Genomic DNA, 15723 nt, shown 5'->3' with positions numbered 1-15723 from the left:
TCTCTCTTCTTCATTCTTGCTTTTCATCCAAATTCTCATTATCCATGTCTTGTTTTCTTTGTATTCCCCATTTGTAGGCTTTTGGTTGGCCCTTTCCTCCTGGAGTATTTCCGCTCCTCCTTCCCTCTCCTCTGACTCTGAAAATATCTCTTCTGGTTCAGCTGCAGAGTTTTCCTTTGTCAAGTCCTTAACACCAGCAACAGGATTGCTTACTTTAGAATTCAAGGTCAATATCATTGTAGCCATAGCTGTGCTCTGGTCTTGAAGTTTTCCCACGAGAAAGAACATTTTTTCTAACTTGGCCTGTAATTTTCCATCTGCAGCCATTGTAATGCCTCAGAATCCCCCCTAGAGGGATTCTGGTTACTTAGTAATCCTTCTCCAGCAATCAATTGCTACTACTTATTTCTTCTTTGTTTCCAACAACTTTAAATCAAATGTAACCCATCTAGTCCGCAAAATAAGTAACAGATTTTTCTAGTTTATACAGCTCGTTTGACAGCTCATTTGACAGCTGTCAAACTCCTTATGCCTCCTCAACAGGCTCACTCGCGGATCGCTCCCGGGTCCGGGGGGGGGGGGGGGTTTACACATCAACTTCCGAAATTCAGTTCTTATCCTCCAGCTCAAAACTTCTAATGCCAATCGTGGAATTAATAACTTTTGTCTCACACAGAGAAAGACAGTCTCTCCACCTTAGTTATCCGATTCTTGCTTTAAATGTCTGCTGAAAGGGGGTGCGGACTTCCTTTTAGCACTCCCCCGATCGTATCGAATTCAAGGAAAAGGAAATTTTTAAGTCCAAATTCCGTACTACTCACGGGTCATTTCTTTTTCAGTCCAAATGTTCAAGGAAAAAAGTCAGTGCTCTTCAGCCATGGCTCGCGGCTTCACTCCACTGAAGTAGCGGTTTACTCTCAGCACCACGCCACTCTCCGTACCCTCTCCAAAGCCTTTAAAAAGGCTCTTCGTGGGTCGGGGGGGCACTTAAGGTGCCCGCCGAGTCACCAAGTCCGCAGGCTTCAGCGCCTGCGGTTTCTGAGGGTCCCCGCGTCGCCAGGACCCGTCTTCAGTAGAGCTGATTCCCTCCGGAGCTCGGAGGGAATCCGCCATTACCCGATCGCGCTAACCCGGAAGTCCCAGAATATACAATTATAAACCTGGTGAAACAGTCACAATAATAAGACAAATGAAACAATTCATTGAATAATTTAAAAAGCAAAATACCTTAACTGTCAAAGGCCAGAGTAAAGAGCTGTATCTTCGGCACACAGCAAAAACTATACAATGAAGATGCCAGACACAATGACAGGGAGGAAGTCCCATAATTTAGGGACTGTCACAGAGAAAGCCCTCTCTTGGGCCACCATTCCCTAAACCTCTGAAGGCAACAATTACCAAGAGATTCTCCCCTGGAGACCTTAACACTAGAGAACGTTAGTAGAGATGGAGATGGTCTTTCAGATATCTGGAGCTTAAGTCATTTAGGCAGGGCCAGAGGTTTTCCATTGGTGTTTTAAAAGGTGGTGGCAACTACATTCCAGACTTGTCTCCCCACACATAATCTAAATACCTGCAATAGGCTGCATGGATCATACAAGGTTAAGAAATTAACTTTATAGCTTCAAATTTATTGAAAATGGCATCTTCTTACTTACTGTTTTAAGGAGACTTTTTGCCCAGTGCACGATCAGAGCTGGCTGAAGACCATGTTTACCTAAGGCTCTGAGGATGCTTATTTCATGTTGGACTAGAAGCCTCACTTTTGCTGCTGTCCCGGACCTGAAAAGTAACGTGTGCAACAGAAATGCGTCAGCTGCATAATGTAGTTCTTAATTACTAGTTTCTGCTTGATTATCTATAGACTAAAAGTTGTAAAGTCCATTCTTAACCTCAAAGACAAAGGGTCAAAAAAGTTTTCTTGTAAATATATAAAAGCCAGCCATTTCACACAAGCTGTCATATATATAATCCTTCAGCATGAGAAATGGGCATTAAAAAGCTGCTATATGTAGTCGACAGGGGACGTGGGTGGCGCTGTGGGTTAAAGCCTCAGCGCTTAGGACTTGCCGATCGAAAGGTCGGCGGTTCGAATCCCCGCGGCGGGGTGCGCTCCCGTCGTTCGGTCCCAGCGCCTGCCAACCTAGCAGTTTGAAAGCACCTTCGGGTGCAAGTAGATAAATAGGGACCGCTTACCAGCGGGAAGGTAAACGGCGTTCCGTGTGCTGCGCTGGCTCGCCAGATGCAGCTTGTCACGCTGGCCACGTGACCTGGAAGTGTCTGTGGACAGCGCTGGGTCCCGGCCTATAGAGTGAGATGAGCGCACAACCCTAGAGTCTGGCAAGACTGGCCCGTACAGGCAGGGGTACCTTTACCTTTATATGTAGTCGACAGCCACATGTCTATTGTAAGGATGACTACCATAACCAAAAAAAGTCATACTTACACAGTTTGTTTGTGAAGAAGAGCATAAACAGCATCCCACCAGGCCCTCTGCCTCTCGGTACAAAGTTGCTTGCATACTGGTAGTGGTAGGAATTGAGGCTGGTGCACAGCGTACTTGGTATTAAATTTCTCTTCCAATTGCAAATGACAGGTAAATATCACCCCAAGCAGAAATACCTGTTTTGCAAACACACACATTTTAAGTTACACAATAAATTGCTTTATTAACGCAAATTGTGGTAGAAATTAATGCTGGAAGCATTTCCTTACTTCAAGGTCCAACATGCAAATCGATTCAGGAGCATTGGTCTCAAGTCTGGATGTTTCCTGAGGCAAGTGGAAAAGTTGCTTCAACCATTTGCGAAAGGTTTGCAGGGGTGATATGGATTTCCACTGCAGACCAAGCCATATGAGGTGTTGGAGACTACCACTGTGGGCTCTAATGGCACCTAACAACAAGAAAGTGCTGGTTCATTTCTAAAGATGCAACTGTGTGATACGACAGCAGAAGACAGTAAGCAAGCCATCATCTCATGCTAATATTATCTCATGTTAATTCCAAAACAGTTAAAAATGTGAATCAATGCCTCAGCTCACATCCTGTACAAAGCAGGTGTTCAAAGCATAGCTCAGTAGCAGTTTCCGATGCAGTTTTGCCAGTTACTGAGGCTCCACTGGCTATTTAGATTTCTACAGACCTGTCCACAAGTATTCTCTGTTTAGAATGACAGAAACACAAACACCATCTACTGTAGTACATAAGCCATTATTCACTACCGCTTCTAAATACAACTAGTCAGAGAATTTAGCATCTTAAGTTATGCAAACTGCTTTGATAATCAAAGCATACCCTTATATGTAAAATGGTACACTTGAAAAAGTGAGTTCGTTTAAAGGAGGGGTGGGGGAACTCCAGTCCATGAGTCAATCTGGACCCATCAGGGGGTTCCATTTGGCCTGCGAGGTCATCTTTCCAAACCGTGCTCATCCATCAATCAGCTGACATAACTGGTGATATAAACTGATGGGTGAGACTCTCTTGGAAAACCCAAACTGCATTGATCTCTTCAACCTCCAAAAAGCATCATCATGACCTGGGCTTTCCAAAACAAACAAACAAACAAACAAACAAAGTCTCCTTGCTTTTGTGTGGAGCAGCAAAAGCTACATACCCTTTTTTCTTTGCTGCTGCACAATGCAGCAATCCCTGCTAGAACTAATGCCTGCTTTATAGACACTGGCTTGGACAAACCTCTCAATCACACAACAAAGAAATAGGCACTTGCTTCCAAATGAATTTCCTGATCTCCCATGCTCAAACAGGACAGCAGAGACTGCAAGGAATTTAGACATATGGCCAGGGCAACTGATCTGTCAATCATGTGACCCCCCCCCCCCATTACTGGCAGGTAGAATACTTCCCCTCCTGTCAAATTTGGTCGGGGGGGGGGGGCAAATTAAGATATGGTCACTGGTGCAAAAAATGTTCCCCAGTCCACTTTAATATCTTTTCATGAGCTAGTATTTAAATTCACCTGCTTCTTCCAGTGCTTTTAATCTTGAAGTATCATGCTGTATGTGTGTATCTATTTCATAATATGCAATGAATTTATAATATAAAATAAATAAATAAATAAACCAATCTTCTTACCAATATCATATCTAGCTAGTTCTCCATATTCTGGTACTTGCACACCAACATTTCTGATATCATCTGTGCCAAGAAAGGAATTCTCTGTAGAAGAACCACTCCCAAATAGTGCATCAATTAAGGCAGACTGTCCACTCTTGTTTGCAAATGATTCAACAATCTCCTTGAAAAAATCCTGCTTCCTACGGCTTAGGTTTAGAAGCATATGTCCTGAAAAGGTAAGAGATACATGATTAACCAAAAGTCAAGTTTCTATTTGGCAAATATACACCAAATATCATGTATCCAATGAAGTTGTTCAATTTATGCAAGGACTTCAGCCTGCACAATGAAACACACACACACCGAGACACTCCCCCCACATAAAATCTGCTCCAGAGTATTGTAGGAACCCCCAGAACAAATTTGGGGAGCATCTAGGGAGAGAAGGAGGTGGCAACACTTTCACTGAGCGAATGAAAATCCTTGTGCAAATGAAAATACTTTGGTAGATACAACCCCTTGAGTAAATTTGTCAAGTCCATAACTTGAGTTCAGAGGGCAGTATTGAATGAAGTAGTTCCACTGGTACACTAACTTTGGCCACACAACAGAACTTCCCTTCCATGCCCTGCTAAATCTGTTATGGGATTCCTTCAACCTTCTAGGGCAGATCTGGGGAGGGTGTGAGGCATATGGGGAGAGAAAGAAGTTGCATTGTACAGTACAAGCAGAAATCCTTGTGCTAGTGGAAGTACTTTGTTGAATACCACCCAAAGAGTTAAGTTGTTAAATTTAAAACATTCTGTTCAAAGGGGAAATAACTGCAGGTTTGAAGACTCAGAAGGCAGAAAATGAATCTTAGTCAAGAGGACAAATTGAAAAGTTATGCTGGGGCCTCTAGCGCTGCCATTCTTTAAAACCCACATTATGCTTTGAATTCTTAGCATTGCCTGTTAAAGGTTTGTTACTTTTAATTTTAACTGAGTGAAGTCTTTACACGCTGCTTTAGAATTGCTACTAGATGTCCACAGCTTTGATTTTAAAATGAAATCTGACTTTGAATATTATTACCAGACTGGCTCTGTCGATCACAGGCTAACATTTCCAACTTCTCTTGTTCAGCTTGATCGCCTTTTATTAGTTTTGACTTTGGTCTAGGAACCTGGTAGAGATTAGACAAGTGTAAAGAATTCGCTCTGCAGTGAAATATATTATAACAATACTAAGCTTAAGAATAAAATCCATTTCTGTGAAGTGTAGAAATCATGTCTAGTACAATCATAAATTTTACATTACATTTCTGTCCAAAGTGCCAAGCTGAACATTTTTTGACTCTACATTGCTCTATGCCAAGGACAAGTTGAATGAATACAGACTTATTGCTTCTTTCTCAAGAAATAAAGGGAAAGGAATAGTATTTTGAACTGCAAGTCTTGCTTTTACTCATCAAGATATGGTGGTGGAAGGTCATTTAAGAACAGTCCAATAGTAATTATTTGATAGAGCTAACTTCAGAGAGTCCAGAGTAGCCTCACCCAATCTGTTGGCCTCCAAATGTTTTGGACTACAATTCCTATCAGTCCCAGAAATATCCAGTGATCACAGATTATGCAAATTGTAATAAAAAACATCTGATGGGCACCAGATTTGGGAAGGCAGGGCTAGGGACTCTACCCTTTGGCTGGAGAGAAAACTGGCATAAGAGGATGATAGAATCTGTCAAAGTAATATAAAGCATCCTAATTATCACAGAAGTATGCATGTATAAATAAGTAATAATAAATAAATAAATATTTATTATTTATACGGTGCCCATCTGGCTGGGTTTTCCCAGCTACTCTGGGTGGCTCCCAACAGAATATTAGACAGAATAAAATATCAAACATTAAAAACTTCCATTAGTGCATTGCAATAATGGCACACAGTGAAGCTAGTTTAGTAAAGGTGCCAGAAGAGAATGTGCGTACATCGAGGCAGCAGCCACATTGTACCACACTATTCTCCAAGCCAGAATGCAGACAATAGTATGGTATACTGGGATACAATGTGTTGGCTTCCCACGAAAGCCAAAGGTGCACAGCAAAATTAATTGGCTGGGCTAAATTATCTGTAGACAGCAGATTCCTCCTGATTTCACACATACTTATTTCCTTTTACCTCTAGATATGCAATTCTACTGAAAAGCATTCAATTTTGATTTTGTACTTTTTAAAAAAAAATAAAAAAGCACGAACAGAACAAATTTCACCCCCCTGCAGTATCATGCATATACAAACACTCCTTGGCACTTTTAACACTGAAATCTACAGCACAAATACTATAAATGACTGAGGGCAACATGTTACTTGAGAAGAACTTACCTGAAAAGCTAGAAGGTAACATAAAGCTGCCAATTCTGAAACAGCTCTCCACTGCATTTCACTTTCCTGGGCCATTTTCAACAGCAGAGTTCCAGCATGCATGTAGAAGTGGCCTTTCATTTCCAGGAAAGTTACAGAAAGTTCATCACCTCCAGCTGCATGAGGTTTCACTGAATGGAGTGCATGATCAAAGCTACAAGACAAGTGTTCATTAATAGCAGTAGTTTCATAGCTCAACAAAGTACTGTTACAGAAACAGCAACACCAGTAAATACTTTTGACTGGTTTCTTTACTAGTGGCTCCTGCTTATTGTTCCTCTGCCATATAGGACACATATATACACTGCAAATATGCAAAAAGCAGCACATGAAAGCAACTAATAAAATATTCAACTGAATTAAGGGGCTTTCGTGCGGACACAATACAAAAGCAAGGGCATTTCACAATACAAAAATGGGGGCATTTCATCAACTCTTCATTTAGAAGAGTTCTGAACTGAACAAATCAAGATACCTTTGGAGGGATTCTCTGCTTTCTTCTACACCTCTGTTTGAAAGTGTCATTACGACCAGATTTGAATAAGCCAACAAAAGATCCCGACGGGATCTAGTCTTTTGCTCGTTAGGTTTATTGGATTCCAACTCCTGTGGAGAGTCAAGATATTCCTAGGGGGAAAATTAAAATTAAAAAAATATTTTGTTTAGGCAATGTGTATTATGGCTCAGCCACCAGATCTCCAATGTGTTTTATTAAGCAAGATCAGACCCTACTTTGTGTACTCATTCTCTACTGAAATTCAGCAGCCCAAAATTAAATAAAGCAAAAATCTTACTCCGGGTAGACAGTGAGGATTTTATTTTTAGCAGCTTTATCAGGGATATTTTAAGCTATCTTTTAAGACACCAACTGAGCATCATTACCTCAGTGGACTCCAAAAGAGCAATGAAAGAGCTGAGGGTGTGTACAAAATGCTGAGAAGGACTTTTCAGCATTTTGCACATGCCCTCCGAAGAGTGAGGTTTGAGTGGCAGGACAAAAATATGCCAGTCTGCTTCATGCACTGCAGAAGGCCCTGAACACCTCCATGTGTTGTTGTCCATGTTCTAGATCACTGGGGTGACCCACTATATTTTAGCAAGGCAAAATCATGAGCAGAAGGCAACTTTTTTAGGGCTGTTCCGCAGGTACTTGCATGAGTTCATGCAGTCCTACCCATAGGTACCTTCTAGTGTAGTTCTCAGGCTCCTCACAAGGTTGTGCACTTGAAAGAACAGCTTTTGACTTAGTCTCAATGTTTCTTATAAATGCTTAGTCAAATGTGAAATGGCTTTTCTAGGGGCTGAAGACACCTTTCTCATGAGGGGTATTTGTAGATGAAACCCAGTCAAAGCATATTGTAGGCCTTTGTAGACCTGCTTATTATAATATTATTTGCTTGCTCAAACTCTGATCAAAAGTAAGTTCTGTCATGCAACTGGATCCAATTAATAAAGAAAGTTTAAACTGGGTTTAGTCTTCACTTGAACTTACTATAATATTTTCTATAGGAAATTACAAAAAGTATTTTTACAAGACAAATATAATTAAACAAACCTTAAGTGTATGTACAACACACGAACACCATTCCAAGCTTGACTGCAATGGTATTTTTTTCTCTGCTTCCTGACAATGTGCCACAGCAGCTGCAAGATTTTTGTTTGATAAGTAGAGCTTCACTAATCGAATGTTAACATAAACATCATCAGGTCTGGCACACAATTCTGACTGGATCAAATCAAGAAGCTGGTTCCATCCAGTCTCACTCTTGCAATCCACCAGACTCTCCTACAGTAAAGATAAAAGGGTTGACATTTTATATTTATTTATTTAAACACAAGGCTTTCAAGCATTCTCAAGGAATAACATCATTCTTATTGCTTCTTTATATAAAACTGCATTGCATAAGGAAGCTAGTTTTGAGACAATATAGCAATAAACATCTGAATCCACTACATATCTGGAAATGCATTGCAGTTTCTTTGAGGGGAGCTTTAAAAAAATCAGGAGTTTCTTAACTATGAAAGGAAGTGTTACATGTTATCAGGTTTCTACTTTTTTTGAGAAACCTAAGAAAACAGCAGGTATTAACAAAGTTACAACTACTAACTTATTGCCAAACTTTTCATACTGCCAATTTCATGTAAAGATTGTGTCCAAATTGTGCCCAGGTTTATTCTGTAAGCTGTGACAATACTCAAGGTGGGGAGGGGGAGGTTAAGGTTACCTTTAGTCGAAAAACTGAAGGGCTTCCAGGAAAAAGCTTGGCTGCTCTGTCAACCCAGTATTTTGCTCTTCCATCAGTAATATCATTACTGCACAGCAGCTCTGCAATCTTCAATACAAGGTCTTTCTGTGTTGGGTTCAACTCCACTGAACGCTAAAGCCACAATTGAAAAGAAGAAGTACCGTATATATAGTTTAATTCTGTTTTTCTGTGACGCAAAATGTTGCAATATAGACTACCAGAACACATAAACCAAGTTAAAGAGGCTTATACAGCTGTTTAAGAAGATCACTTCACTGCCTTATTTGCAATGCTACTCAGGTGTAGAAGAATGATGGAAGAGATGCAGGTGACTACTTTGTTACCACACTTCTGTAGATTAGTGCAGCCTTCACCACTTCATAAACACAGCATTCACAAAGGACCAAGAAAGGGAAAGCCTTCTAGACAGGTGTGGCATGCTTTAGCATTAGAGAATGATGTTATGCTTATGAAATATCACAAGAGAAAAGTATTTGTACAGAACAGAAACATGATTCACAGAAGTGTTGTTTTTCCTTGCCAAGTTGCCCTGTACCACAACACAGTCTGAGCATTTCCCAAGCTGACAAGTCAAGATGTGGCTAAATTCCATACTGTGATTCTATCACTTAGACCAGTGTTTCCCAACCTTGGGCCTCCAGCTGTTTTTGGACCACAACTCCCATCATCCCTAGCTAGCAAGACCAGTGGTCAGGGATGATGGGAATTGTAGTTCAAAAACAGCTGGAGGCCCAAGGTTGGGAAACACTGACTTAGACGACAGCACAGAATTCCTTTCATTGGTTCTGAAAGCTATAGGGGAACCCATCACAAAAGGCCAACTCAGCAGGATTCCTGTCACCTACTCCAAACTTCAATATTAAAGTGGACTTTTTATTAAGCTTATAACACATAGTAAGGCATAGTAGCTTATGTGCCAAGGTGGGATATGAAAAAATCAGGTTGAGATCCTAGCTCAGATTATGGAAGAGCTAATATTCCCTGAAACTTATATGAGAAGTTCATTGCTATAACTTCCTGCTGCTTGAAAGCCCAGCTCAGATGACATGCCAAGTGTGTGTGTATAAAAAATATTTCTTCTGTTTGGTTCTGTGCTTTCCAGTAAAAGGAAAGTTTATGAAACTCTAAGGTCTATTTAAAAGATACCAGAATTATGAATCAAGACCAATGAGAAGCTCAGCATTATAACCAACAGTCTTCTGGTCAACATTTCATGCTTTAGGAATCAACAGGAAGTTCCCCTCACTATATTGACCTGACAGACCCAATTGGACTATCTTTTGATACCACGGAACATAATGTAGTAACCTAAATGACCTGTTAAGTGTTTCAGAATCACTCAAATTATTTTGCCAACTCTCTGTGTGGCAATCTGAGGTGGGAATGGCCTATTGTTACCCTAGGAATCCTCCCCCCCCCCATGGAATACTACAGAATTACATCTTGTAAGGGACAGTCTTGGTGGCTGCTCTACAACCATGCTTTACCCATGCTCAAAACACATACTTTTTTGGAGGCAACAGAAGTTTTTGTGGGACTGACATTTGGTAATTCTATTGTTTAATTACAGGCAAGGCAGCAACACTTTACAAATATTTCATAGCATTCCAAAATATGCTCTAGCAAAATAAAATATATCTAAGTAAATATTTCATATACAACAGCCTCTAGCAACAATAATGCAGGCAAAATGTAGAAGCATTAATTTTTTTACCTTATAACAGCCTACAGCTTTCTCTATGTTTTCTTCAGCTTCATAGAGTTGTCCCAAGAATTTGTGTGCCTTGGGATCTCTTTCTTGGACACTGAGATATGTAGATATGTACCTTTAAAAAACAGCATAGCAAGTTAACATAGCAGCCATCAATGACTAATGATATCACTCCAGAATAGACGTAGGTGATGTCAATGCATTTGATAGTCACGCTATTAATGTGAATTAGGAGCCCCAAGCTTGGCATATTTAACAATGCAAAAACCACAGTACTTGGTTATGAAGCAATTGCCAGCGTTAGTTCTACATGGAACAATATAAAACCTGAAAATAATTATATATGATTAGTAAAAGCCAGCATTCTCCAGCCTGGTGCCTTCTGGATGTTTTGACCTTCAGCCTCATCAGCTGCAGCCAAAACATCTGGAGAACAGAAAGTTGGGAAAGGTTGGTATAAGCCTATCAACACTCGTCATGCAGAGTTCTCTCATAAACAATTAACCAAACACCAGTTATTCTGAATCAGAGTAAAATAAATAATTGGAATAATTAAAGAATAATATTTTGTATTACCTTTTAGCCAATTCATATTCCTTTGTTTCATAATACAGCTTAGCAAAAAAGAATCCTTTCATGGATTTCTAGAGAGAAAAATACTTTTGTTAATGCTGATAGTAATTCACTTACAGTTTGATCATTGAACAGCCAGAATTTTATCTGCATAACTCTATCCTAAGTATTTACAATGCTAGAGTGAGAAAGAGCTGTTTCCAAGCCTCTTTCTAAGCATTTAATTCATCACAATAAGTTATTGTCCAGTGACAGGAATGAACCACAGAAAGCCTCTAGATCAGTGATTCCCAAACTCCCACCCCCTCAGACCACTTGAAAATTGCTCAAGATCTTGAAGACCATGTAATAATGATTGCTCTACCTGCTGTTTAACAACTGTAATGAGCTGTGCTAGAAGCTAAAGTATTTCTTTAAAAATAAGTTCAAAGAGGGTTCCTGAAACTGCCTCCCTCCCCAGTCAAGGCCTGGGTGGTTGAATGTCCTCTGACAAAGAACATTTACTGATCCAAGATGGAAGTTATGTGCCAACTACATCTCCATTACCAGCCTAATCAAATTAACCTAATCTATGCTTAAATATCCTGCCAACCTAGCAGTTCAAAAGCACGTCAAAGTGCAAGTAGATAAATAGGTACCGCTCCAGCGGGAAGGTAAACGGCGTTTCTGTGCGCTGCTCTGGTTCGCCAGAAGCGGCTTAGTCATGCTGGCCACATGACCCAGAAGCTGTACGCCAGCTCCCTCAGCCAATAAAGCGAGATGAGCGCCGCAACCCCAGAGTCGGTCATGACTGGACCTAATGGTCAGGGGTCCCTTTACGTTTATGCTTAAATAATGGTTATCAAAAACAGTTTAAGTTTTGCAATCATGAAATAGCTAAGTATAAGTCATACTGATTGCCTTTTGAGGACAAAGGCCTATTCAATAGCACCATATGTGATTAGGCCAAGGCCTAATCAATGACTAAGACTGAGGTGTTCATTTGGTTCCTTAAAAGGTAAAGGTACCCCTGCCCGTACGGGCCAGTCTTGCCAGACTCTAGGGTTGTGCGCCCATCTCACTCAAGAGGCCGGGGGCCAGCGCTGTCCGGAGACACTTCCAGGTCACGTGGCCAGCGTGACATCGCTGCTCTGGCGAGCCAGAGCCGCACATGGAAACGCCGTTTACCTTCCCGCTTGTAAGCGGTCCCTATTTATCTACTTGCACCCGGGAGTGCTTTCGAACTGCTAGGTTGGCAGGCGCTGGGACCGAACGACGGGAGCGCACCCCGCCGCAGGGATTCGAACCGCCGACCTTTCGATTGGCAAGCCCTAGGCGCTGAGGCTTTTACCCACAGCGCCACCTGCATCCCTTACCTCTTGTTAATTCTGAATATCTATTTGTTGCTGTTTTCAATGGTGGCTATTCTTGGAAAAAATAACCCTGATATATAGTGGAAGGCAAAGAAAGAGGTCCTCATCTTGATAGAAACTTTCAGCTAACGGCACCAGTGACAAACACTAGGCTTTGCAGAAATTGTGAACTTTGCAGCACTAACCAGCAGAGCTGCAAACTGCCAGGGCCCAGGGCAGAAATGTAGTCCCTCCTGCAATTTGCATTTAGAGCAAAACTTAACGCCTTGTGCCAAATGCAGCAGAACCCTGGAGTCAAAACCATGCTGGGTATCCACTTATGTAACAAGGGTTATGCTCCCTGTTGGTCCTCAAAATCTGCTCCAGGGATTAGTGGATCATCTGGAGATTTTGGGGGTACACAGAGGAGGAAAAAGAGATCATCTAATGCCACCCTGTATTTTCTTCCTGCAGCATGCTCAGTACTATAAGTGCAGAGTGCACCCATTATCTGCTAAGGCCCAGTAACAGCCTTTTTCTGTATAAGCATAAAATCTATCATATAGATACCACCATGTGAATTATTCAAAGCTGACAAGTAACAACTGTCAATTTGGTGTTTCAGAGAAGGGAGTGGCAGCAAAATGTATGGCAGCTTCCTATACTCAGAAACTACGCTTTCATTAAGACAGTCAAGACAACAAAATGCAACTTTCATGTTAGGTCAGGGATTCTTTTTTACTCCCTTTAGTTGAATTGTCCATAGCATTGCCTACCTATATGAAGAACTGCTCAATAGTTTCTGCAACTTGTCATTTGTATGTACCGTCAGGGGAATACCCCATTTGCCTCATGAAAGAAAGTTATTTCTGTGCCTTGTCCTAAATTAATTAGTTTTATGTCCATCTCAGGCAGAAATACTTTTATCAGAGAAACAAGAGATGAAAGAATACAAAAAGAAACTAGACTATCTCAAGCTCTTTGCCATAATAATCCCACAAACCTCAAGGAAGAAAAGGCAATGATCTTTAATTAGAATTTAGGAAGGACAACTTCCAATTCCTGCCAGGACATAACTCACAACTGCTAAGAAGAATGAGAAGTGAAACTTAACCAAAGCAACATTAGGTTTTGTTTTTTCTGAGGGGGAGAGAGAAAAAAACTACCGGTATACAGTTCAGTGTAGGAATATCAAATTATCCATGATGTAGCACCTAGAAAACTGCAGGAAATATTTTTAAATTACACAAACACATGGTTAAGTGTTCAATTACCAAATGCTACTTCATATGAAATATATTGGAAGAAAAAAACATTGTTTTTAAGGAGGACAATAACCGCTGGCCACTGTAATTGAGAATGGATTTTTAAAGCAAAAAACATTAAGAAGGTAAGTTGAGCAACCTTATGCCAACTATTTTTAAACCAGCATTTATAAAGTTTATACCACACCCAGAGGCAGCTGGCAAGAGTGCTATATGATGTCACAGTGAAAAGATCACAGGTTAAGAGGGCAGTCATATATATGTCTTCTCAGAAGGAGGTTCCACCTAAGATATTGGTTCGCAGACAGATCATGAACCACAACTGTCTGTTTACATTGGAAAGTTCACAATATATTAGCTGGAGGCAAGTCAGATGGAAAAGCCACCATACATTAAGATTACCAAGCACAGGCCTGGAGGTGGTTCCTGTCTTATTACGAATAGAAAAAGCAGAAGAATTTGCATTAGACACTGGCTTTTCTTCATCAGAATTTGTTCAGTAATGCGAGGGTAGGGGACCCAAGACCCAGGCACCAAACACTCCTAGGCACTCAGGACCATCCCAGGCCACACCCCTTCCCAAGCCACTTGAGTGCTTTCACCTGGCAGAAATAGGCCCTTCAACTCTACTCTTACATCTTGCTTGCCTAGGAGGGCTGAGGGGTGTGTGTATGCTTGTGTGTTTAGCAGGGTACAGAAACCCCTTACGTTTGCAACATGGACATAGCCAGGATTTATATTACAAGGGGCGGCGTTTATGTTGCCAGGGGGCAAAACCTCATTTAAGTATTTTTATTGATTTACTTTAAAAAAAATTAGTTCTTATTAGTTTTTTTTGTGTGTGTTACAACGCAAACATAAACAGGGAACTGTACTACTGCCTCCGCTTTCGATTCATACTTGATTTGAGCTGAACACGCCCCCTTTGACTACGCCCAGACAGAAGATGCCCTGCCCACTTTTGCATCTGGCCCCACCAGACGCCGGCGTGGAGCCCTCAGGAGGCTGCTTTGAAGGAAAGCCCCTTTGGCTGGAAGGTGGTCCCCCCCCCACCAGCCCCCCCACTCCTGAAGCTGCATCACCTAGCACAGCCCCGCCCCCTTAGAATCATCATGGCACAATCCCATATGCTCCTCTGTTACACTGGAGCCAGGGAACAAGAGGCCCAACGCGCGAGCAGGCGCTGCCCTAATCCCAGCCGGCCAGCCCCCCCCCCCCGAACCCCGAGAGGCGCGTGTCCCTCACGCGCGCGAGGCGGCTGCCAATCCAAACTAACTCCCTCCCCTCCTTAACCGACGCCGGCTCACGTCCAGTCATTGGAGGAGAGCCTCAAAACAAACAGCCAAGGGAACCAATGGCGGGCCGCCTCTGAACTCCCCTCAAAACCGGGTGGGGGGGGAAGGGAAGGGAAACGAAACGAAGGCGCCTCACCTCCCTGGGCGAAGAGGCCGAGGCCTGCAGCGAGGAGACATAACGGTCCACTTCCGCCCTGCTGCGCCTCAACATGGTGGCGGGCGAAAGAGGGCCCGCCGCCAACGGGCCCCTCAGGCTCCTTCCCCTGGCTCGAAGAGGGAGGGCGAGAGCGCGGAGCCCAAGCCTGCGCCGGTCCGAGGAGGCGACGCCGCTCGAGGAGGAATGACGTGCTAGGCGACGCGCCGGCTCGCGCAGAGGGAACAGCCGCCGCTGTGGCGTCGGCGGCCTCGCGACGGAAATAGCGTGGGGGGGGGGAGAGGGAGAAATCGGAAGTGACGTCCTGTCAACCCTAGAGCTGCGCACTGGGGAATGAACGCTCAGTTTCGCTTCGTAGAGATACGAAAAGCGAGAGAGTGATCCCACCTCAGCGCGTGGCGGGCGGACTATCTCTACCCCCCCCCCCCCCCGCCGCTGCAGACAGAGAGCTACTAATAGATGAGAGGGGCGAAATGCAGGGTAATCAGCACAGCTGTGGTCGGGCAACCGGCGCGCGTGGGAATCTTCCTGAAAACGGGCTGCAACAAAAGGAGGCGGACTCTCTCATTCACTGGAGGTTTTTTTTAAAAAGAGAGGTTGAATGGCCACCTTTAGCAGAGTTCCTGCGTTGCAGGGGGTTCGGCTAGATG

General features: G+C 42.6%; 1 protein-coding gene across 1 annotated transcript in view; it reads right to left on the bottom strand.

The window, feature by feature from the left end:
- The window catches only part of LOC114596429 (E3 SUMO-protein ligase RanBP2), a 28130-nt gene extending 12779 nt beyond the window's left edge, over window positions 1–15351 (bottom strand). Inside the window, exons 1-12 of the mRNA XM_077927800.1 lie at window positions 15056–15351; window positions 11032–11099; window positions 10459–10570; window positions 8703–8855; window positions 8033–8263; window positions 6953–7104; window positions 6439–6631; window positions 5150–5240; window positions 4097–4306; window positions 2716–2894; window positions 2447–2622; window positions 1659–1782 (exon numbers count right to left, since the gene is read on the bottom strand). Of these exons, the coding sequence (XP_077783926.1) occupies window positions 1659–1782; window positions 2447–2622; window positions 2716–2894; window positions 4097–4306; window positions 5150–5240; window positions 6439–6631; window positions 6953–7104; window positions 8033–8263; window positions 8703–8855; window positions 10459–10570; window positions 11032–11099; window positions 15056–15130 (1764 nt within the window). The 5' untranslated portion in view covers window positions 15131–15351. The remainder of the gene's footprint in view (window positions 1–1658; window positions 1783–2446; window positions 2623–2715; window positions 2895–4096; window positions 4307–5149; window positions 5241–6438; window positions 6632–6952; window positions 7105–8032; window positions 8264–8702; window positions 8856–10458; window positions 10571–11031; window positions 11100–15055) is intronic.
- Between the last annotated feature and the right edge of the window lie 372 nt (window positions 15352–15723).

This window comes from Podarcis muralis, chromosome 4 (assembly GCF_964188315.1).
Source record: "Podarcis muralis chromosome 4, rPodMur119.hap1.1, whole genome shotgun sequence".
NCBI classification, from domain to species: Eukaryota; Metazoa; Chordata; class Lepidosauria; order Squamata; family Lacertidae; genus Podarcis; species Podarcis muralis.
Note: the sequence above shows the minus strand (reverse complement) of the source record. Positions and strands in the feature narration are given on the sequence as shown.